This window comes from Hakea prostrata, chromosome 3, assembly GCF_041222555.1.
Source record: "Hakea prostrata isolate BN-2017 chromosome 3, UWA_Hpros_2, whole genome shotgun sequence".
NCBI lineage: Eukaryota > Viridiplantae > Streptophyta > Magnoliopsida > Proteales > Proteaceae > Hakea > Hakea prostrata.
The window spans coordinates 24,506,488-24,532,233 of record NC_142602.1 but is presented as its reverse complement, the minus strand read 5'-3'; the positions used below and the strand labels follow the sequence as shown (position 1 = coordinate 24,532,233).

Below are 25,746 nucleotides of genomic sequence, written 5' to 3'. Positions count from 1 at the left end.
GGCTCCACCCCTGATGCACCTCCTTCACTCCTGCCTCTGCCTGGAACCTTCTGAGAACCCCCTACCCCCCCTTACCCTAGCCCCCCATTGTTTGGTTCAAAAACCATATCCCTCGCCATGCCCTCACTCTTTGGAGAGCCCTTAACCATGCCCTCCCAACCCAAGCATTTCTCATTAGCCGCCACATCCCCGCCAACCCAAACTGCGCCAGTTGTTGGAATAGTTCAGAGGATATAAACCATCTTTTTTTCTGTTGCCCAATTTCCCGCTCTGTTTGGTCCCTTGCCACATCTTCCATTTGGCCTAGATCGCGACGTTCTCTACGATTTGCTCGAGATTGGAATTGGATCCTGCGAAGCTATGCCGGTACCACTATCTGTGACCTTGTGGGCAAACTTGTCTTTGCCGCCACTATACACCATCTTTGGTGGGAGCATAATCTGAGAAGATGGACCTCCAAATCTAGATCCAGAGATATAATTTGGAATGCCATCTATTTTGATGTTTCTTTGAGACTCCGGTCTCTTCCCCACCCCCTTGTTGCTGACTCTCCAAGAAATAGAGTGATTGTTAGTTCTTGGAACCTCTCAGCATCTTTCCTTCCCCCCACTTGACTGAGGTGCCCCTTCCCCCCTTATCCCTTTGTTTGTATTCCTTGTTTTTTCAGTAATTTAATTATTATTCATCCAAAAAAAAAAAAAAAAACAAAGCTCTAGAAGGATTGATCCAGGCTCAGAGTTGAAAGACTTGGAGTTTAAGAGCTTGAAACCTTGCAGTAATTATGGTTTCAGATCTGGATTTTAGAGTTTTAATGAATTCTAGGGTTTGGTTAGGTTAGGAATAGGACTGCTGCTTGTATTTCAGGTTACATCTATAAGTTTAGGATTCAAAATGAGGTTTCCTACTTGAAGTAGGTCTCTTTGTGTCAACTAGGTTTAGGAATTGGAGGGGGAAGTAGAGTAGGTCTAGGGGACAATAATCCTAAGTGGGGTTTAGGCTGAACTAGATTCTGGGTCTAGAGGCTAAAGATGAATTGCAGAATCTTCAAGTAAGAAGATGGACTGCAGGAATTTTTCAGACCTAGGGAAATATGGTTTATTTAGGAAACTAGCAGTAGGATTGAGGCCTAGGGGTTGGTGCAATACTATAGGGAAAAGAAGGGAGGTTAAGGGGGCTGGGGAATAGAGAATTACAGTGGGTAGGGTCTGGTGCTACCACATGGAAGAAGGGGAGCGGGGGAGCTTGCAAGTGCTGGGGGAGATGAGGAAAGGGACTGGGAAGGGGGGGTTTCTTCACTTAATTGGAGATGAGAAGGAGCTGCTGGTGTTAAAGAAGTACCGCTGGAGCTTGAAGAAAACTGCTGGAATTACACTCATGAAGCTGCTGCAGGCTTCCCCAGAGGAAACCCTCAACTCTCTTGCCTCCAAACTCTCAATCAATATTTTATTAATCAATTCAACTTGTAAATTACAGAGAGTGAAGGCTATGTATAGCCTCACAATAAAACTCACTTGGATTAATAAGGAACCCAACTTGGATTCTAACTTGCAATCTAATTCTAAGTATGACTTTGTAATGGGGTACAGAATAGAGAAGAAAGAAGGATAAAGAAGAAAGGAGGAAGACGGAGAAATCTGAGAAGAATTAGAATTGAAGAAGGGGAAGAAGAGAAGAGGAGAGATAAAGAGGGGGGCTACAAAAGCACAAAGCTAAAGCTTCTAGTCATTGTTTTCTATTCCATGCTCAATAAGCCGATTGCAAGTGTTTAAATAATAAAATAGACATTCTTCAATAGAAAACAACTATAGTAGGACTCTTGGTAATTTAAAACTAACAAAAAAGAAAAAGAAAAAAAGATCGTTCTAGGACTCTTAGGAATTTAAAACTAACTAAAACTGATCCTAGATATCCTACTCAAATTAAAAATCTGATTACATACTATTCCAATAAATAAATAACAAAATCCTGAACTCTAAAACTCTCACAAAAACAGTTCCTATTTTATCTCTTGCAAGCTGGACTTGGGGCCTACCAAATATGAGAAATTCTCTTCTAGGTACTGTTCACATTACTGTAGCAGTGTAGCATGAACAGTAACTTGTGGTTGTGCTGCATCAATTTCTCCATCTCTTAAAAAAACTGAGTCCATCTTTGCCAATGATATTTTGATCTTCATGAAGGCACATCAGACTTTGATTGTGGCTTGTGTGGGGGCTCTGAATGAGTTAGCATCCTTTTCTGCGCTGCATCTCAACAGGGCAAAATCCTCTATTATTTTATAGGGCCTTGCCAAAACTAGTAGACTACAACTTCTGGAGTTAACAAGTTTTTTTCTGAAACCAAGTTACCTATTCGTTATCTTGGGGTACCTTTTTTTTTTTTATGATGAATAAATAATTATATTAAAAGAGACAAGAGAAACAAGGAACAAGGCCTTTAAGAAGGAGACCAAAACGAAGAACTAAGACCCTAAGAGACAACAATAAGCCTATTCCTTGGGGTATCATCAACCGGGGGATGGGGAATAGCTAACAATCTAGATGAAACATCAAAATAGATGGCATTCCAAATCCTATCTATAGAGCGGGATTTGGAAGTCCATCTCCGAAGGTTCCCACCAAAGGTGATGAATGGATGCACAATAGACTAGCTTACTGATTTGACCACAAATAGAAGTTCCTGAAAAGATTCTCAGAATCCAAGACCAATCACGGGTAAATCCGAAAGAACGCCTCGAACGGGGCCAAATGGAAGCTAAGGCTTTTCTCCAGATAGATCTGGAGAAAGGCAAGAAAAGAATAGGTGCTCTAGGTCCTCTAAACCATTTCAACAGAGGATGCAATTGGGGTTTGTAGGGATGTGGCGGCTAATAAGGAAGAATTGGTTAGGGAGGGCATGGTTAAGGGCCCTCCAAAGGGTAAAGGAATGATGAGGAATGAAGCCTTTGAACCAAACCAAAGGGGGCTAGGGGGTTTAGGGTTGTGGACTCGAGGATATTCTAGGCCGAGGATGTAGCGAAGGTTTTGGTGGGGGGAGGGAAGCCAAATGGGAATGTCACTAGTGGAGCATGAGAGAGGGGAGAGTTTCCCAAACTTGTGTGAGAATGGGGAGAGGGGCAGGATTCCAGGATCCGTTTGTGATGAAAGCGGACAAGGGGGTGGATTTGGGGAATGCGGGAGTTGTAGACAGCATTGGGGCTAAAGTGGTTAAAGAGAATGCCCATCGGATGCCATTGGTCAAGCCAAAAGGAAGTGGAAGAGCCGAAGGAGATAGTGGTGGAAATTGTCGAGATGCCGTGGGGGTGCAACAAGAGAATTTTCCTACAAACCCATAAGGGGTTGGAGGGCATGGGGGAAGTCCAGAGGGAATCAAACCGGAGATGATGAGAATAAACCCATTTAACCCAGATGGAATCATGTTTTGAGGCAATTTTCTAGATGAGCTTGAGAGACAAGCTAGGTTAACATTTATGATCCGACGGATTCCTAAGCCTCCTTCAAAAGTAGGGCAGCAAATGGTCAACCAACTAGTTGGATGCAGGAAACGCAAAATTTCCTGCCCTTTCCAAAGGAAGGCACAAAACAAGGATTCCATAGCATGGATGGTAGATTTGGGAATAGAAAAGATCCCGCACCAATAGAGATAGGAAGATTGCAGAACGGAGCGGATGAGGACCACTTTGCTAGCAAAGGATAGAAGCTTGCCCTTCCAGGGCTGAAGCTTATTACGAATATGATCAAGCATAGGGAGACAGTGGTGGCAGGTGAGCCTACCGAGGATGAGAGGGAGGCCAAGATAGATAACTAGGAAGGAGCCAGGCTTAAAGCTGAGAGCTGGAGAAGGGAAGCACGAAGCTGATCAGGGATCCCCACAAAAAAGAGGGTGGATTTGTCAAGGTTGACCTGAAGGCCAGAGAGGGATTCGAATTGTGAGAGAGGAGAGAATGGAGGAGATGGAGAGGTGATCAGCTTTAGAGAATGTCATGAGATCATTAGCAAAGGTGATATGGGTAAGATTGAGGGATTTGCACTTGGAAATGGGGGGAGATGAGAAGATGATTAGTTTTAGACTGGAGGATACGGGAGAGAACTTCCAAGGCTAGGAAGAAGAGATAGGGGGAGAGGGGGCAACCTTGGCAAATACCAACCTGAGAGGGGAAGAAACCCGCAAGGGATCCGTTGGCGATGATGAAGAATCGAGGAGTGGAGATACAAGTCTCAATCTAGTGAATGAAAGGAGGGGGAAAACCGATGGAGGAGAGGACCTCACTCATAAAGTCCTAGCGAATGGAGTCAAAGGCTTTGTGGAGGTCAACCTTAAGGAGAACGGCCGAGGAGAGAGCAGATCTATCAAAGCAGAGGACAATTTCCGCACAAAGAAGGATGTTATCAGCTATACTACGGCCCTGGATAAAAGCGGATTGGTTCCGGCTCACAAGGGAAGGCGTAACCTTTTAAGCCTATTCACTAGGACCTTATAAATGAATTTGTAAAGGGGTTACAGAGGGAAATGGGGCGAAAGTCGGAGCAAGAGGTGGCTCCTTGCTTCTTGGGAATGAGCATAGGAAAGTTTAGTTGATGGAAGAAAGCTGAGAGGGGTTAAAGAAGAAGCTCCAGATGGCCTAGATGAAATCATTCTCAATGAGGTCCCAGGAGGCAAGGAAGAAACTCATCTTGAAGCCATCAAGGCCTGGGGCCTTGTTAGGCTTGTGGGAGCGGATGACAAGAAGGATCTCTTCCGATAAAGGGATAGCACTGAGAGAGGAGAGAATATATGGGTCAATGAACTTATTAATGAGGTTAGGAAGGAGGGAGGTGTGAGGAGGGAAGGAAGGGGGGAAAGGAGGTTAGAAAAGAAAGAGACGATTTCAGCCTTGATGCTAGGGGGTCCGAACTTAGAGTGCCATTGATAATGATGAGGGAAGGGATGGAGTGGAAGTTGTTCCGAGCTTTAAGAGATCGATGAAAATAGGCAGAATTGGAGTCTCCAAGGTCAAGGCATTTTGATTCTAGCTTTCTGACGAAGAAAACTCTCTTCCAAGGAGAGCAGGGAATGAAGCTCAGAGGATAGAGCTTTTTCATCATCAGCAAGGGAGGGGTTGGAGGGGTTAATTTGGAGGAGGGATTGGATATGCTACAGATTGGAGTGGCAAGAGGAGACCCTAGAAGAGATATTGCTAAAGGTGGTAGAATTCCAAGAGCGAAGAGCTTCCTTAGTGTTGCGGAGCTTGCGGGCAAAAGCAACAAGAGGAAGAAAGTGACAATAGATAGCTTAGACCAAGCTTCTAAGACTATGGGAATGAAAGAAAGATTCAAAGTCCACATGTCAAAGAATTTGAAAGGTTTTGGTCGAAGGACAGATGGACGAAGCAGGGAGAATGATCAGAAAGGCTGGAGTGGGAGAAAGAAGCATGGGAAGAAGGAAAAGAGGAGATCCAAAAAGCATTCGCGAGTAAGCGGTCAAGCTTAGAGGCAATCTTGGAAGGATCTGCTCAACGGTTATGCCAAGTGAGGGGAAGCCCAAACCAACGAAGGTCGGAGATACCGGAGTCATCAATGCAAGCGTTGAAGTCACCAATCGCGGCCAAGTCTGGCATGGAACTTCCAACACGCTCATAGGAATACCGGATAATGTTGAAGTCCCATCTAAGCCCCAGGGAAGATTAGAGCAGGAGGAGAAAATGGATCGGATATCCTCCCAAAGGGAAATGCAATCAATGGCATGATTGAACCCATAGATGATAGTGAGGTGAAAGAGGGGGGGGGGGAGATTGGTTTGAATACTGAGGTGCATGAATTGGGGGGAGGATTTAAGGAAAGAAATCTGAAAATCTAGTAGGGTCCCAAAGAATCCAGAAGTGCCCGTTGGAAGAGGGAGAATAGTTCAAAAGGAAGGACCAAGAGGGGGCAATAGACTGGGCAATCCAATGGGAGCTCTCAATATGTACCTGGGTCTCGAGAATGGCACAGAGAGAAACTTTGGCTGTCTTGATTGTTGTTGAAGTATATACACTTAGGCTATTTACTGTTCACGACACTATTCACGTGAACAGTAAAAAATCTAAGTGTATATACTTCAATAAATCAAGAGGAATCCAAAGACAGTATAGGTTACTGCGGACCAAGTAGGTAAGGTAGTATGGGTTACTACGGACCAAGTAGTTTGGTAAAGGACAATACAGGTAAAGATAGGTAATGATATTGTTGTAGAATGCCATAAGTTGAGGACAAAGATCTTCACAAATAATGTCCATTAGCACATCTTGAGTATATATAGAATAAGATACCATTGGTTAAAAGGCAACCAATAGGTAACCCTAATCATCAAATTGGGTCTAGGAAAGAACAAGTCCAAGTAGTCTCTATTGTGACACGTAGTGGGAAGGAATATTATGCACCTTTGCCTACTCCCAAGCCATTGCCCATTGATCTTGAGAGTCGAGAGGAGGTTGATTTGACCCATGAGACTGGCGATGATGCACACAAGCCTAGTAAAGAAACACCACCTGTGAGTATTCCCCATCAATTTCCTTGTAAGGGGTTGCACATTCCTATTGTAGAGGGTCCTACTCCTAAATCTTACACTCCCAAAGCCCCCTTCCCTGAAGCTCTTGAGTCCTCAATTCCAGATTCTAGAAAGAATGCTAAGATGCAAGAGATGATTGATTTATTCCAACAAGTTCGTATCAATCTCCCACTATTAGATGCTATCAAGCAAGTCCCAGCTTATGCTAAGTTTCTAAAAGATTTGTGTACCCAAAAGCGTAAGTTGAAGACTCAAACACCTAAAATTGTGCACCTAACTGAACAAGTCAGCTCGGTAATTTCCAATCAACTACCCCCTAAACTTAAAGATCCAGGTACACCTTTAATTTTATGTGTCATTGGAGATTTATCCATAAGTAAAGCATTGCTTGATTTGAGAGCCAGTGTGAATATTTTACCCGGTTCAGTTTATGATAGGTTTGGTCTAGGAGATTTGAAATCCACTGATGTGATTCTACAATTGGCAAACCGCTCAATCAAACGACCCCGTGGGCTACTTGAAAACGTTTTGGTAAAGGTTGAGGATCTATATTTTCCTGTTGATTTTTTTATCCTAGATATGGACAATACAACTACCAATAAGCTACCACCAATCATTCTTGGACGGCCCTTTTTAGCCACTGCGAATGCTTGCATCGATTGTAGATTGGGTGTCATGGACATATCATTTGGCAATAAGAAACTTAGAGTCAACATCTTCAATGCATCATTAAGCCCAAATAGGGGTGAAGAGTGCTTTGCAATTAACTTTATTGATGAGGTAGTGGTTGATTATATTCCAAACATGCTTATTGATGATCCCCTACAACATTACTTGCCATTTGGGAAATCTAACCTAAATATTGAGGAAGTCAACACATTGTTGGACTCTTCCACTTCTTTGGAGCAGTCACCATTCACATTTAGATTTGAGCTTCCACCTCCATTGGCTGCATCTCACTGAGTCTGGCTGAAGACTCTAAACTTAGCGCTTCATGGGAGGCAACCCATTTGTTTAGATGTTATTTCTTGTTCTTTTTCTTCTCTTTTCTTTGTTTGTTGTTAGGTTTTACTGTTGCGTGCTCTATCATGATTTCAAACATCGGGTACACTCTTTCCTCTATTTGCATGCACTGAGGTCATTGCATAATTTAAGTGTGGGGGGTGTCAACTCGAGTAAGACTTGTTGATAGTTGGTAGAGCATTGTCACAAAGATAAAAAGGGCCCAATTTTTTTCTGGCTTTGGTAAGATAAATGTTTTAATTCCTTGCTTAGATACAAAATGAGAGTTTAAGTGTTTTAGAAATCCCATCTGATGTAATGAACACCCTCTTGAGAGAATAGTAATGGGTTTTACATTTTGAGACTGAGGTGGAATCAGAAAATAGGAACTCTAGGTAGTCCAAAAGGTTTGACCATCTAGTTATCTTGTATTGCCTTGTGCTTATGGTGACAAGTTGAGACCAATTTTAGACTATTTAAATGTGAAGTGAATTGAAGTATAATGTGAAGAAGAAGAAGAAAAAAAAAGAATCTGCTGAAGTTTAAAGTTTAGACCTCCTTCTTAGTAACCGGGTCTCAGTGTCACCAACATCGTGCCTTGCGCCAAACAGTTGGGGTGTCTTTGGTCTAGTCTTGGCCTGTAACCTAGTTGGCTTGAGTAAGTAAGTTCGAGGGGTATTCTACACCTAGTCCCTTAAGGCCATCTGGCTTGAAAGCGGCTGACCCAACACTCGTTACATAAGCCATCTAGAAAGCTTATGAGGCAAGACATTGCACGGACTAGAACTGTGAGCATTAAAGAAAGAAGTGAATTAATGTGCTTATAAAGGTGAAATGTCTAAGAAGGTCAATATTGCTTAGATCTTGAGTTCTTGGTATTATTTGGTACCTAGTTTAGTCTTATCTGAGGGTGAACTGGTACAATGAAGATAAGAGGAGATTTCTTGATTGAATTGTTTGCCTAGAGCTAGACTCAAGAGAGGGTGTAATGTTAGAAAACAAGCATTAAATAATCAAAACAGCAGCTGAACTTGAACAAAGAAAAGAGAGAAGAAGAAGAAGAAGAGAAGAGAGATGAAGAACTAGTAGAAGAGGCTCGTGATTCTTGCTTAAGTGTCTAGAATCACAGAGCCCTTTTATTTATAGCTTCTAATGAATCTAATACAAATTGAGAGACAACTAATTGTCCTCTAGAAAAAGGAAACAAAAAATTACAGCTTTAGTAACTTCCTAGCTCCTAAAATAGAAAGTTTTGAAAATAGAAGCTAATACCAAAATAGAAACTATGCTTTCTAAAAACCTCCCAAACTTATGTAGCAAGACTCCTACATTAGAAATAGAAAGTACGGTAGCATCACTAGCATTATACTGTCCACGTGAACAGTAACACAGATTTTACTGTTCACGTGAACAGTATCGTGAACAGTAAAACAGATTTTTTTACTGTTCACGTGAATAGTGTCGTGAACAGTAAATAGCCCAAGTGTATATACTTCAACAATTGTATTTCTAACCTCGGCTTGTTTTGCAAGGGAGTTAAGGCCCATGATATTCCAAATAAAAGAGTCAGACATTAGGAACTAAGAGGGTGGGAGCATTAATGTAGCTATTGGGGAAGGGGAGATGGCAAATGGGGACAAGGGAGTGAATAGGGAATTCTCACACAGGGGGGAGGTGAGGGGAGATGGGGTTTCAAGAAGGTCTGGCTCGATAGAGGAGTTGACTGTTCAGGTAACTTTCTATTGTTGACTGTTCCTCAATCCTAGAAAGGGTGAAAAGCAGGCTAGAAGGATAGAAAAAGCTATATTCTTGTCATATGCTGGATGATTGCAGTTGCTCTCCTCTATGTTACAGGGAAGTTACATCTATTGGTCAGATATTTTTGGCTTGCCTGGTAATGAGATCTGTGAACTAGAATCCATTTTTTTTCTAACTTCTTATGAACTGGTTCTTCACTTGAAAGGAAGATGCACTTATTGTTTGGGATGCAGCGTGCAGGCAGGCATAAGAAGGAAGGAGGGTTAGGGATTCGCCACATGAAGGAAAGGAATATAGCAAGGTAGCATGAAGCAAAATTTGGTAGATTGCTTCTAAAAGAGAGTGTTTAGGTCCATTGGATGTATAGTAGATATCTGAAGCAGGACTCAATCTGAACTGTCAACCAGCCCTATAGTTGCTTAGCCATTTGGAATGAAGTGCTGAAATATAGGGACAAGGCTGAACCACTAATTGAACATTTGATTGGTGATAGAAGGACACTAAAATGTGATTGGAGTCATTGGACAACTGGTTCCCTAAAGGGGTTCTCATGAAAAGCTATGGAAACACCATCAGACTGGATGCAGATTCATAACAATTAGCGACAGTGGATTGATTCTTTCAAAATGGTGACTGCAAGCAGTAAATGGGTCGATCTCCTTTTCTATTTGCAGTTTGTAGAGATCTTCCAAATGCGGTCAGAATTAGAAGGAACCAAAGAGATCTGGTTATGTGGGAAGCGAATACCTGGGGTGTTTTTAATTCTTAATCAGCATGGGAAATCATTAGGCAGAAGTATCGGAGGATGGAGTAATGAGCAGCTATGTGGTTCCTTGATAATATCCTAGACAATCCTTAACTGCTTGGAGATACCTTGGAGATATTCTTCAACTGGGGACACTTTAGCTAGCAGGAACATCCAGGGACAGAAAGATGTGTTTTTTGTTAGGCAGGAATGACAAGCAGGACTCATCTTTTTCCCCCAATGCTTGTTCAGTAATAAATCAGTGTGGGGTTCCATCTTCAGAACGCTAACAAATGAAAGAAGAATCATAACTCAGGTGCAGGAGGCAGCTTGGTGCGCTAGCTACCTACCATGGGAATGAAAAGGTTGAAGTAATTGAGAAGTTGGCTCTTGTGCTACCATTCAACATCTCTGGACTCGGAAACTTCAATCGTCAAAGATAAGGTAAGAATGAAGGTCCAGCTAGTTAATTCCATTGCCAAATATGTACAGGTCAGATTTAGAGTTTTCAACATTATAAGAGAAAGGAATGCTAGACCTGTGTTTGTGGCAGAGAAATTGAGCATACACATTGCTTGGTGAAATAGAATCCCTAGAGCTTGCTTTGGATCAAACCACCCTCACATATGGTGGCATTACACTGGGATGGAGCTCTTGAAGGCTCAGCATCTTCTCGTGGAGAAGTTATCACAGATGCAAATGGAGGACCACAACTTGCTTATGCAGGAAAAGGGGAGGCAATTTCTAGCTATGGAGTTAAAGGATATTCATATAGGGCTGGCTTACTGTCTCAAGTGGGGACTTCTGTCTGTTTCTATTAGTTCAGATTCTCAGTTGGTTATTGACATCATAAATGGTAAGATCAAGTGACTGTGAAAAATGCGAGGAATTAAATGAAAAATTACCAATATGGCATGTCGCTTACGTGAAAGTGAGTTAAGAGCTAAGACACGTATGGAGAGAGAAGAATCAACCAGCTGATTTTGTGGTAGCTGTAGAGGTGAATGAAGAACTAGTGTGGAGTCTGTGGACGCCTGAGGAGATGCCTAGGGAGCTCTTAGACTTGATCCAGAAGGATGCCGATTTACAACTGTTTTACAGGGTGTAACTGGATTTAGTTCCCTATTTGGGATACTGGTTAGGGGGAATGCGCTCCTTTCTGTGGATTCTAGGGGGTTGACTTCTGTTTACTTTTTTCCCCTCTAATTCAAAGCTTACTTTTCAAGAAGGAAAAAAAATTTGTGGATTGATCAAGAATAATCATTACCATCTTTGTGGTCATTTGCATGTGATAATGCATGTTTAAACCATCTCTTTTACTGTCCCATGTGAAAAAGAGAAACAACCCTTCCTTATTCGATGAAAAAGAAACATTAATTATGCATGTATACTTCTCATCCTAGGAATCAGATGATGCCCAATTTTCATGAGGTAAACTAAAGAGACAAATTAATATTGAAAGTGATGAACTCTCCTATCCTAAAATAGAATTCACAAACCCAAATTTGAATCAATGAACTCTCCTATCCTAAAATAGAATTCACAAACTCAAATTTGAATCAATGGTTCAACCCTCCTCCAATTATGGTCAAAATCAATCAATCCGCTCTCACTTCCAAGATTCTATTCTGCTCCTTTTTCTCTTTTTATTTTTTTTTGTTTTATTTATTTCTCCTAATTTTATTTATACCTCTCTCTCTCTCTCTCTCTCTCTCTCTCTCTCTCTCTCTCTCTCTCTCTCTCTATTGTAGATGCAACAATAAACATGAAACAAAGCTCTCCTTTTAATGCTTATGACACTTGAATCTCCTTTTAATGCTTATGACACTTGAATCTAAGAATTATTGTCTTCCCCAAAAAAAAAATCTAAGAATTATTGTTGCAACTACTAGGCTAGATGCTCATTTGTTTTTTAAATCCACTATTCCAAATTTAAATAAATGGGCTAAAATACTACTTATTTTTATAATATCCTATTTGTACAAAATCCTTTATTATTATTTTTTTTGGATGAATAATTAATCTATTAAAGGAACCAAGGAACAAGAAACAAATACAAGGGAGCCAAGAGCTCACATCAAGAAGAGGGGGAGAATTGGGAGTTAAGACCCCAGGTAACAACAATGAGCCTGTTCCTTGGGGAGTCAACTACCGAGGGGAGGGAGAGAGAGGAGATCCTAAAAGAAACATCGAAATATATAGCATTCCATATAGCGTCAATGGAGCGGGATTTGGAATTCCAGCGCCTGAGATTACGTTCCCACCAGAGATGATGAACAGTAGCACCAAACACCAGCTTACCAATCCGATCACAGATAGAGGAGCCAGGGAACTTGCTCAAAATCCAAGACCAGTCACGGGCAAACCCAAAGGAGCGACGGGAGCGGGGCCAAATGTAACTAAGGGCTTTCCTCCAAAGGGCACTAGATAAAGGGCAAGTAAAAAATAGATGCTCGATGTCCTCAGTACCATTCCAGCAAAGGATACATTTTGGGTTGACAGGGATGTGCGGTGAAATAAGGAAAGATTGGGTTGGCAGGGCTAGGTTTAGGGCTCTCCAAAGGGTGAGAGAGTGACAAGGAATATGGTCTTTAAACCAAACCAGGATGGGCCATGGAGGGGAAGGGGTGGGGGAGCGAACTAGGTTCCAAGCAGAGGACATGGTGAATGTTTTGGTGATGGAGGGGGTCCAAATTATAGTATCATGAAGATGAGGGTAAATAGGGGGGAGAGAATTCCAGACAAGTGTGAGGCTTTGATGCGGGGAAGGGACCCAAGTGCCATTAGAGATGAATTCTGCGAGAAGGGTAGATTTGGGGATTCGAGACTCATATACAGTGCGGGGAGGAAAGAGCGAGAGGAGAATGCCCATCGGATGCCACGGATCCTGCCAGAAAGAAGTAAAGGAACCAGAAGAGATGTGGGTGGTAATAACAGTTAGAGCGCGGGGCCGAAGAAGGAGAAGCTTCCTCCAAGTCCAAGAGGGATTAGGAGGGATGGAGACAGTCCAAAAGGAGTTAGATTTGAGAAGGTAAGAGTGGACCCATTTGACCCAGATAGAGTCATTTTTGGTGACAATTTTCCAGATGAGCTTGAGTAAAGCAGTGGAATTAACTTCTTGGATTCGACGAATTCCAAGACCCCCCTCAGATTTGGGCTGACAAACATTGGACCAACTTATGGGGCGCAGGAATCGAGAAGAATCCTGACCTTTCCAGAGGAAAGCACAGAAGAGAGATTCCATGGCAGACGAGATTGCTTTAGGTATCGGGAAGATGCCACACCAATACAGGTATGAAGATTGGAGTACTGATCGAATGAGTTCTACCCTACCTGCGAAGGAGAGGAAACGGCTTTTCCAAAGCTGGAGACACTTATGGATGTGATCTAACATAGGGGAACAATGATGGCGAGAGAGCCTACCCGGAATGAGAGGGAGCCCGAGATAGGTCACAGGGAAGGATCCAGGCTTGAACCCCGAAAGATTTAGGAGATTGGAGCGAAGAGGCTCAGAAACTCCAGAGAGGAAAAGAGTAGATTTGTCTAGATTGACCCTAAGGCCAGAGATAGACTCAAAGAAAGAAAGGGTAGAAGTGATGGAGGAGATGGAGTTGAGGTGCTCTCTAAAGAAAATCATAAGATCATCAGCAAAGGCGAGATGGGTGAGATTGATGGCTTTACACTTAGGAATGGGGGAGATTAGGAGTTGATCAGTCTTGGCTTGAAGGAGACGGGATAGGACCTCCAAAGCCAGGGAAAAGGAAGGAAGAGAGAGGGCAACCTTGCCGAATGCCAACACTAGAGGGAAAGAAGCCCGCCGGCGAACCATTAGTATACCTCCAATGGTATTAAGGAAAATATTTATGAACTTATGGATTTTCCTCTAGGGTGTAAAATGAAAACAAAAATTAGCCCATGTTGTGTAGAATTCAAAAATGCTCCTGATGTGTAAAACTATGAGGTAAAATTTTGAAATACCCAAGGTGTAAACTAAATTTTTTTTAACAGTCTAAGGTTTTCAAATGTTGGGTTATAAGACATCCTCTGTTGTGATATGACTTTTTAAACTAGTGAGTGTTCCTATCTTTTGAATCTTTTAAATCTACAACAGTTCCGTGTTAGAATGATTTTAATTCTGAAAAGATAACTGCATGAAGAATATGAATTGCAATTTTCACCTTAAATAGTGTAAGAATTTAGACCATTTTGGTTTGTTTATGTTTGCTCAAAACCTTACTTATATTCCAGTTTCTGAAGTATTCATTTTGTAAAACTTTAAGATATCATCATCTATTATCTACATCTTCATTGATGTATCAACTGTGGTTCAATTTTCTGCATGTCCCAATTTCAATTTACTTTTTTCAACTGATTTTATTTTTGAAGGTTCTCAATGCCTTATTCAATCTCTGCAAGTTAAACAAGAAGAGACAGGAGCAGGCTGCTGAAAATGGAATTATTCCACACTTAATGCACTTCATCACATCAGATTCACCCTTGAAACAATTTGCATTGCCTCTCTTGTGCGATCTCGCATATGCATCTCATCATTCAAGAGAACAATTAAGAGTCCATGGAGGGTTAGATGTGTATTTGAGTCTACTGGATCATAAGTCGTGGTCAGTGACAGCACTTGATTCTCTAGCAGTCTGCTTGGGATATGACAGTGACAGTAGAAAAGTGGAGCAATCTTTACTGAGAAAAGAAGCAGTTCATAAATTAGTAAAATTCTTCCAACACTGTCCAGGACAACATTTTGTTCACATATTGGAGCCCTTCTTGAAAATAATCACGTATTTTTGCTTCCATCTCTATCGCTTACTTTTGTTTTCTCCATTTATTTAGTTCGTTTTCTTTATCCTATTTATCTATGTGACACATGTCATATCTTATTCTTCTGGATATATCCGCATATATTTGTCAACTGCAATGTTAACTTCTTTTTTCTATAGATTAAGCACTAATGCAGGTACTGAAATCAAACATCCGGTCTATGGATGTAACTAGGACAACTCTGTGTGTAATTATGGATTCTGCTGAGTTATATATCCTGCAAGGGCAGTAGGGCTTTTCCCCCTCATAGTTAATACAAATCAGCAATTGGGTTTTTGTGTTCTCAATTAACCACTCAAGCATGAAGTTCTAGCATTTTTCAACATGGCATCTGGGCTACAACTTTTGAGCTAAGTAGCACTCCACAAGTTTTCCTCTCTTTCTTCTTCTCCGCCTTCCACTATCTTGTCGTAACCTCTCTCTCTCTCTTTTTCTCAAGAGAGGTTTTTTAACCTAATTCTGAGAAAAAACTAAAGCCTTCAATTGGCTAATTTTTTAATTTTCAAAGAAAACACTCACCACTATCAAAGGTAGATTCGATCCAATTTATACACATTCTGATGGTCAAAATAGTGAGAATTCGTAAAACACCTTAGGCTAATTTCTTATCGTCTCACCTGTCTAATGTTACTACAGCTTTGTCTGCACCTGATTGTGGTGATTCATTCCTTCTGCAGCAACTACTGTCATGTTAAATGGAACCGATCTACTTATGATTCTGGTTGAGGTTTCAATGGACATCTTACAGGTACTGCTGTTAAACACCTTAGGCTTCAACCTCATGATCTGGATTGCTGGATCTCCTATTACTCCTTGGTAATGTCTTTTCTTCTCAACGTCATGCACCTACTGTGGCATGAGGTTACCTTCTGTTGAACGCTGCTGTCTGAATGTGGAAGTTTGCCAAGGCAACTCAGCCTGGAACCTTCTCTGTACCCGTAACCCTATTCCCCCCTGGCCTCCCCTAGTTTGGTTTAAAAGGCACATCCCCTGGCATTCCCTTACCCTTTGGAGGGCCCTCCCCACCCAATCCTTCCTTATTGGCCGCCATATCCCTATTAACCCAAGCTGTATCCTTTGTTAGTATGGTTCGGAGGACCTTGATCACCTTTTCTTTTCTTGCCCTTTTTCCAAATCTATCTGGGAAAAAGCCCTTTCCTATATTTGGCCCCATTCGAGACGATCTTTTGGCTTTGCTAGTGAGTGATCTTGGATCTTGAGAAACTTCCCAGGCTCTCCTATTTGCGATCGAGTTGGTAAGCTCGTGTTTTGTGCCGCTGTCCATCATCTTTGGTGGGAGCGTAATCTTCGGAGATGGACTTCCAAATCTCGCCCGAAAGACATGATATGGAATGCCATCTATTTTGATGTTTCTACTATACTTGTAGCTACTCCCCATCCCCTAATTGATGGTACCCCAAGGAACAGGCTTATTTTTGTCTCCTAGGGCCTTAACTTTTCTTTCCGGTCTTCTTCCTAAACACAGTTCTTGTTTGTTCCGTTCTCTTTAATATAATATTTCTTCATCCAAAAAACAAAGTTGGGAATGATGCTCAAGTGTATTGTCAGCGAATAAGTATTGTAAGGGGCGACCTTTGTGTACCATGGGGGTGCACACGGGTCATGCACATGCTCACTGTTCCCTATATTAGTCTCTTTATGTTTTGAGCTGGTTTCCTTTATTGTCTTGTTGCTTGGATACCAAGCAAGTCTAATTTAGGATTGCAATATTTGTTTCTTTCTACTTGTAAATTGTAATCAAATTAGAAGATATTTTAAGATCGTTCTAATCTAGAAAGATATTTGAAGATATTTCTAATCTGGAAACTGTCAGCTATACATTATACTACTAAGGAGGAGAGCTGTATCTAGCGTAACTTTCCATTCCCTCCTCTTTCTCCACCACCTCTTCTTTCCGTTCTGCTGTTTTTGTTCTTAAAGTCAACCTCTTTTACATGGTATCAGAGCCATGGTGGGAGATCTCGCGAGATATCTCGGTTTTTTCATAAACCGAGTCGAGATCAAGGATGATATCTGCGAAATGGGATATCTCGCTTGAGATCTCGCCATATCTCGCTGGAACTCTCAATTTTTGCCCAATTTTTGCGGATTTCAGCCAAAGTTTCACTTGCAGCTACTCTTAGCACATCTACAACATCAAAGGAAGCTCAATCATCCTCTACTTGTCTTATGAACTTATGTGGTAATGACTTATATAGAACTTCTAACAGGTAGTGACTTATATAGAACTTCTAACGGTTGTATACTTTTATCATTCTATTCTCCAAAGTCAAGATTGTAATACTCATATGAATGTTATCTTGATGATATTTAAGTTATTTGATGTATTTGATACACTTGATTTTCATTTATATGCCTTAATGGTTTTATATTACATGTTATATAACCTTGCATTCTCTAATCCTACAGCATTTCGGTTTCACACTATGGGTAGACTTAGAAATCATACTTAGGGCTGTTTTCTCACAAATCCAAGGCCACTAATGTGTTCAAAAAGGCCTTAAATAGGCTAAATACCAAGTTTTAGCCCAACTAGGAACCTAAAACCCACCGAGATGGGCTACCGAGTTGACGCCCAAAAAATGGTATATCTTGACCGAGATCTCGCCGAGATGGTCGAGATCTCGGTTTTTCATGGTAACGAGATCTCCTACCATGATCAGAGTAGTGTCTATAGATCCCAATCTGACATTATAAAATTGCCAGTTTAGATGATAGGTTGAGAAAATCCATAATAGACTTGATTGTTCATATCTTCTTTTCTTCACTTAAGCCTCCAAGTAACAATTTGAAACCATTACCACCAAACGCCTTTACCTATCCCATTATCATCCACTCATCCTCTGAACCAAATTCTCCTCTTGAATTGCCTATCTCTGTTCCTAAATACACTAGAACATGTACTCAATGTATCATATCTCATGTGTGGGAGATACAAACCACAACTTTTAGTCAAGGGCTTTACACAATCGATGGGATGGACTACTAGCAAACCTGTGCTCCTATTTCAAAACTGAATGTTTTGTGAGTTTGACCATCATTTATTATAAACTTAGGGTAGAATTTGTAGCAAAACGATTGCAAGAATGCCTTTCTTCATGGACAGCTAGAGCAAGTCCATATGGAGATTCCTCCAGGTCTTTCATCTAATAAAACTCATGGAGAAGTCTACAAATTAAACTTTCACTATATGGGTTGAAACTTGAAAGATCCTCCCTTTGCTTGGTTTGGAAGATTTCACAAGGCCATGATTTTAGTTGGATAACTTCTTCATCAAGTGGTCTAGTGACAAGGTCCCTATCATTATAGTCTATGTGAATGATATTGAGTTGACAGGAATGATTTTTAAGGGATCTTGTCTGAAGAAGTTATTTCTGTGATTTTGAAATAAAAGATTTGGGGAAATCGAATTATTTTCTTGGGATTGAAGTTGCTCATTCTTGAAGTAGCACCATTATCTCTCAACAGAAGTTTGTCCTAGATATGCTATCTGAGGTTTGTTTACTGGTCTGCCATCTCTGTGAAACACCTATTGAGGCTACTACTTGACTGAAGGACAAAGATGTGAACCAGTCAATAAGGGCCGTTGTCAGAGTTCAGTGGGAAACTTGATCCATCTCGCAGTCCCAAATACTAGTTCGGACACTGCATTTGCAGTAAGCTTGGTCAGTCAGTTTTTGGATTTTTGCTTATTCCACATTCAGCTCATATGACTGTTCTTTGCATCCTTCATTACTTGAAATCGACTCTCATGAAAGGATAGTTTTGCCTCAGCATAATCCTCCTTGAAAGAAGTCTATTCCAATGCTGACTTTCTACCAAAAATAAAAAATATCAGTGCTGACTAGGGTCATAAGGTGGGCTTAATCCGGCATCATACTTCAGGTTATTGTATATTGGGAGGAGGCCTTGTCAGCTGGTGCAGTAAGAACCAAAAAGTTGTGGCAAGGTCTTGTGCTGAAGTAGACTTCCAAGCTATGGCATAAGGGTTATGTAAGGTACTCTGGCTTTAAAGATTATTTCAAGACCTTCGTGGTCTTTGTCCATTTCCTAATGATATTGTCTGGTGATAACATAGCCTGAGCAGCATAGCCCATAATCCAGTGCAGCATGTTCCAGCATTGGAGATTGATGGACATTCCATCACAGGGAAGCTAGGAAGTGGATAGGTTTGTACGACTTTTGTGAAGTCAAGTGACCATTTGGCTGATGCCTTCATTAAAGAATTGAGTGGGAAATTATTCCATCATATTTTTGGTTTTTTATTTGCATTCACGCCTTTTGGAAAGAGCCGCTAAATTAAGTTCTCGTTTAGGTGAAGGAAGTATCCAAGTTGCGCATGTTGATATCCATGCACCAATTAGAGGGAAGTATTAAGTAGCCTACAAGGGTGTAGCAGCGACTCCGCATATTCGATCCATTAATGGAACTCACTACAAGGGGGGGCAATAATCGCAATATTGTAACTCTTTCATTATGTTATATTTCAGAAATCAGACTCTAATAATCAAAACCAGATGCTAGAATGGAGGAGGAGAAGAAGAACCAGCAGGAATAGCATAACTCCCTATGATTCTGAATTGATTTCCCCAAATGGCAGGCCTCTAAATTTATAGGCTGCAGTCTTCAATTACAATCTACTAGGAAAGGATATTCTGTCCTATAAAAGGAAACATATATTACAGAATATGACAGAATATTCTATCCAAAATAAAAACAAATATTGCAGAATATTCAGTCCAATGTCCTGTTCACATAAAAATAGAAGGCAAGAAAAAGGAAACTTCAGAAAATCCAGATCTCCAATCCAACTGTAGTTGTACTTGTATCTAAATCTCACGCAAAACTCCTCATGCTGAGCATGCAAATGTCCCATGCCCAGCTTGGAATAGATGGACCGAAAACTAGGACTAAACAAGGCCTTAGTGAACACGTCAACTAACTGATCAGCAGAAAATACAAAGGGTGTCATGACAATTTTCTTCTTAACAATATCATGGACAAAATTGCAATCCACCTTTATATGTTTTGTTCTTTCATGGAAAACAGGAGTAGTAGCAATATAAGTGGCAGCTTGATTATTGCAAAACATTTTCATGGGAGAGGAAATTGGAAACCCCACCTCCTCCAGTAAAGAATGAAGCTACATCAACTCTGCAGCCGTGTGAGCCATAGCTCTATACTCTACTTAGATTGGACAACAATGGATTACTTTTTACTTCTGCAAATCACAAGGTTCCCTCTAAGAAATATACAATAATCTGTAGTAGACCGACGGTCAGCTGTAGTACCTGCCCAATCTGCATCAAAGAAGGCAACCAAATCCATACTCCAATTAGAACAATAAATTAAGTCCCTTACTAGGATAACTCTTGAGATACCTAAGAACTCTCATTGCTACATCCCCAATGGGCTTTCTTTGGAGACTGCATAAATTAGCTCAGCACTCCTATAGAATAAGAGACATCAGACCATGTAACTGTGAGATAGATAAGTTTTCCAACAAAACTTTTGTAACGATGGCATCATCCAACAATTCACCATCATCTGGTCCAAATTTTATCTGAGGGTCCATAGGGATGTCAGTAGGTCTGGAGGCAAGCATTCCAGTCCCTGTTGAAAGATCCAAAACATACTTTCTTTATGACATGCTAATTCCATTTTTACTGCGGATTACCTCAATTCCAAAAAAGTATTGTAGCTAACCCAAGTCTTTAGTCTAGAACTGTTTCTGTAATTGTGCTTTAACTACATTAATGGCATCAACATCATTCCCTAAAAGAATTATTTCGTCAACATACTTGGCTATAATAACAATACTGCTGCCCTGTTGTCGAACCAAAATAACACTGAACAAACCCATTAGACTACACAATACTACTGAGTTTGTCAAACTAAACTATGGAGACTGTTTGAGACCATAAATTGCTTTATGTAACTTTGCAAACACAAGTACGATCCTCCCCCTGTGCAACATACCTAGGAGATTGCTTTATATAAACTTCCTTGTGGAGATCACCATTAAAAATACAAAAATGCATTTTTGATATCAGGATGAAGAAGAGGCTGGTCATGATTTACAGTTAAAGAAATTAGAACTCGAATAGAGTTGAATCAAGCAACAAGAGAGAAAGTTTCCTTGTGGAGATCACCATTAAAAATACAAAAATGCATTTTTGATATCAGGATGAAGAAGAGGCTGGTCATGATTTACAGTTAAAGAAATTAGAACTCGAATAGAGTTGAATCAAGCAACAAGAGAGAAAGTTTCAAAATAGTCAACACCATAAGTTTAAGTATAGTCTTTGGCTACCAGACAAGCCTTGAGCCTTTCAACCATACCATCAGAGTGATACTTGACAATGTACACCAATGACAACATACCAAATCTGTCTCAGGGGTAAATCTATTGGAGACCATGAATTACAAGATTGTAAAGCATCCATTTCCACATCTATAGTGGCCTTCACCCAAGGATTTTAAAGGCCTCAAGGTAATGGGTCAAAATATGATTGACAGAAAGATAAACAGAAAAATGACAAAACAGAGAGGTAAATTAGAGACAGGCACATAGTTAGAAATAGGATGAATGACATTTCATTGTAGTGTACAAGTACGTTTACCTTTCCTGAGGGCAATAGGTAAGTCATCTAAAGTGAGAAGAGGGTCTCCACTAGAGGAATCCACTGGCGGGGAGGGTGAAGGTGGAACCATAGTGGGACCGCTATCATCATGCAACGGAGGAGAAACACCAATGTCACTATGAGGAACTGTACCATCCACAATACAATTCGGTGACGTGCTTTCGCTGATAAACCTGTAAAGGGGCAATATCTATCATTGGAACTAAAGATGGAATGGGAGCAGCAGCATCTAGGACAGGATTGTTGGAAGAATGAGATGGACTCAAATAGTATGGGGTATCCTCGAAGAAGGTGACATCAGCACTCACAAACTGCTTATGATGAATAGGATCAGAACATCGAAATCCTTTCTAAGTGTGTGATTACCCATGAAGTGTGCACTTAGTAGACCAGAATAGAAACAAATATTGCAGAATATTCAGTCCAATATCCAGTTGTATCCAAATCTCATGCAGAACTTAACATTTTATTGTAAGTAGAAGGGCTTGGTTATCCCAATTGACCGCACAAGAATTAAGTTCTATTGGCTGTTAACAGATTCTTTTTAGAGCATTTGCTGTGATTCCTCTCCTCACTGTTATCTGATATAGGAATCTTTGTTGAGTCTTAAGCTTCTGATCTCCTTGAGGGGGCTTTCAAGTGTAATTTATGCTTTATTGTTAGAAAAGGGCAATTTAGGAAGGGATTGATCCATCGAGAGTTAGTACTTTGCGCTAACTCTCGATAGGAAAGGGTTGTAGGAATTAAGAGTTTTATACCAATTGAAATAGGTTTATGCTTTCCTATATAGAATAGACTTGTAAATTAGCCTATATATAGAAAAGTTACTTTGAGGAGTTCTCACAAGATTGATGAGACTCCACAACAAGATCGTGGCTTCCATCCTCTCCTCTCCCCCATTCCTCACCTTATTCTTTCTCAAAATAACATGTAGATTCATTCTTCTTGTTTCTTCAATGGGTAGATTTTCTCCTGGTCTTATGCTTGATTAGAGTAGCTGAGTAGGTATTAAATGTACGATGTGATTCTGGAATGCAGGAAATCAGTACGACTAAATACAACATTGGCTGTCAATGGTTTGACACCACTGCTGATTGTCAGACTTGACCACCAAGATGCTATTGCTCGCCTCAATCTGCTCAAGATGATAAAGGTGAAGTCCATGATTTTATCTATGATTATGTTGTTTACCTGTATGATAGAATGATTGCATATCTAGGTAGTATTGCATACATTTCTCTGGCTTGATGAATTGTTATGGCACTTTAGAACCTTTCTGAATAATACGATGTTAAACAGGAATGCAAAAATGTGGTCGCCACGACAGGCCAAGAATCAATAGTTTGAAATTCCTGCTTTTGCTTGCATCAGGTTTATAGATTATAATCTTCTGCTTCCATTTTTTCTAAAAACAAAATAAAATTTGAGGAATCTCAGGTTTTTCTCCACTTTTGACTTTTGAGGGCAACAAGGTAAAAAAATATGTATGAAACAAAGTCCGATGGGAAATAATACAGATGTAGATAATAAGTAAAAGAAAAATTAGGAAGATGGAAAACAAACAGGATCAATAAAATACAGAAGGAATAGGTCAAAAATATTTATTTCTCTCTCTCTCTCTCTCTCTCTCGTTCTATATACATAATATATATATATATATATATATAACCTTCACATGAGAAAAGTTGGCTTGGAGCCAGGTTAACCTTGGCTGCAACTAAGATCTGAAACCTTGGATAGAGTTGTCATTACTTAGGGATGGATTTTTTTGTGCTGACAAAATATCCTAGAAAATTTCTTCAGTTTCCAAGAAAAAGTTTATTCCAGAAAACAACAAAGGAGTTTTGGACATATTAGAGAGATGTGTTGTCCGTAATGGTAGATAACCAAAATATCCTAGTTAGGAGGTGATTTGAGATGAATTTTGTGTTCCAGTCCTACACAAGACAGAATAAACCTTGGTACAACCAAAAGGTGTGGTTGCTGAACCTTCTTGCATCAGCAGTTACTGTATTCTTAATTTACAGAAGAATTCAGGCTTGCAAGTGGATTTCAAGCTTCAGTTGTTAATTCTTCTTTGGGATATTCATATTCAATTTAAGATATGTTATGTATGATTAGATTTCATCCATAATTTAATTGAACTTAGAATTATGGTTATTCTCTACCACTTATCTGGATTATATTTGGAAGGTCAAGTTTTGTCTATTTGGATTGATGTTGGTGTTGCTGCAAACAAAGCAGTTTTCAGGGAGAGTTATATCTGATTTATTTGGCAGATTGGCTGTGGCAATCTTTCTTTGGAAATCTAGGAGGTTAGTTTTATATTTTGGGCATAGAAGGGGTAAATCATCATAATTCCCTTAATTGCTCTAACACAGTTCGGAGGTTGACTTTTTATCCTTTAGCCTACTCTTTGTTAGACACATTTGAAATGGTGCTTTGAACTACTCTATCTGGCCTAATGTTTTCAAGATGCATGTAGAAGACAAGACCCAATCTAAGGATCCGGATAATTGAACAAATCACCCAAATGAACAAAATAAACCAAGGATCTTGTGCAAATAAGTTGAAGACAATCATAAAGCAAGTAACAACAAACCACCACAATAATGAAAGAGAAATGCAAACAACACACAAGAATTTTAAGTGGTTCACTAACCCGAAATGTTCGAGACTAGCTACATCCACCGGGAGGGAATCCACTATTTTAATCTTCAAAATAGTACAAGATTTGATAATAATACAATGTTACATCAATCAGTCACACCACCTCTCAAACCTCCTTGAAAACGCTCTTCCACCTTCAAGCTCTTGAAAAAAATACTTCAATCCAAGCTCAAGCTTTAATGGAGTTACATTGGAGAAGAAAACACCTTTCTTGCAAAACCACAAGAAGAAGACCCCTTTTGTGGCTGCGTTTGTTTGCAAAGGTGGGGTGGGAAAAAAAAAAACATGTGGGCCCATGTGTAGTGGGGTGAGGGAGAAGGAAAAGAAAGGAAAGGGTTTTGTAGAAAAGTGATAGTGGTGGGTCCCACTTTTTACTTTTTCCAACTTTCCCACAAAGTCCCACAAAATATGTGGGGTTTTAAAATGGCTTGGGGTGGGAAAGTTGAGCTGCCACATCACCAGACAAGTTTCCTTGAATCAAGGAAACTTGTCTCTCACTTTCCCACCCCAAGCAACCAAACAATCTACCATTTTGGTATCTAAGGGAAAAGTAAGAAATTTACACTTTTTTCAAGAATTTTCCCACCCCACCTTTATTCCAACAAACAAACGCAACCCAAGAGTTCAATCCAGTTTTTGCTCAAAACTCACTTTGGAACTTACTAGAAACTCTCTTTTTCTTACTCCATTTACCTCTCCCAAGGCCTTCTTAATGATACCAAACACCTAACCATGTTTAACACTAAGTTGGACCCACCAAATTCAAATTTGAATGCAAAATATGAAGTGATTTTCATCACAAACCTAACGACGCATATAATTATTTTTCTGCAATAACTCTTTAGAAAGTCTGCCCTTATTGGCTATTTGCTTAATTGACAAAACAAATCTATTATCTTCTAATTCCGCAAGGCTCTTAGTTTTTGGCTATGCATTGCACCACTCATGGTTTTAGAAGCTTGTGATCAGGTGTAGCATGTTGGTTCATGAGTTACCATCTGGCATATTTCTTATTAATTGGAATCACTCTAGCAGGCTGTTTATGAGCATCATCCAAGGCCGAAACAACTGATTGTGGAGAACGAGCTGCCTCAAAAGCTTCAAAATCTAATTGAGGAGCGTAGTGGCCCGAGCTATGGAGGCCAAGTTTTGGTCAAACAGATGGCCACTGCATTACTGAAGGCACTTCACATCAACACAGTCTTGTAAATTCAGGAGCCCCCCTTTTCTTGTATCTTCAAATTGCTTCCCAAGGAAGCAATGTAATGTAGGTTTTCTTTTCTTTTATCACCCAAAGAAGGAAAGAGAAAAGAAGAAAATGAAACCACTTCTTCTCTTCAATTTTGTTCTTGTGTATAGTCTCTTGATTCTTTGAACCCGAGATTTTTTCTCTTGTAAAGTGTCTTGATTCAGTTTCTATTCTTTTTATCATCCAAAAGGGAAAGGAAAAAGAATAAAATATAACTATTTCTCCTCTTCAGTTTTATGTTGAGCATTCTCTGGATGTGTACAACCCTAGATTGGCAATTCTTTTTTTTTTCTTTTCTT

At 40.2% G+C, this 25,746-nt stretch overlaps 1 protein-coding gene across 2 annotated transcripts in view; it reads left to right on the top strand.

Moving 5' to 3' along the window:
• The window catches only part of LOC149021818 (MAP3K epsilon protein kinase 1-like), a 99,816-nt gene extending 74,313 nt beyond the window's left edge, over positions 1-25,503 (top strand). For both annotated transcript variants that reach the window (XM_089149996.1, XM_089149995.1), the window contains 3 exons: positions 14,417-14,823; positions 22,567-22,681; positions 25,234-25,503. In XM_089149996.1, the coding sequence (XP_089006122.1) occupies positions 14,417-14,823; positions 22,567-22,681; positions 25,234-25,407 (696 nt within the window). In that variant the 3' untranslated portion in view covers positions 25,408-25,503. The remainder of the gene's footprint in view (positions 1-14,416; positions 14,824-22,566; positions 22,682-25,233) is intronic.
• The last annotated feature ends 243 nt before the right edge of the window (positions 25,504-25,746 follow it).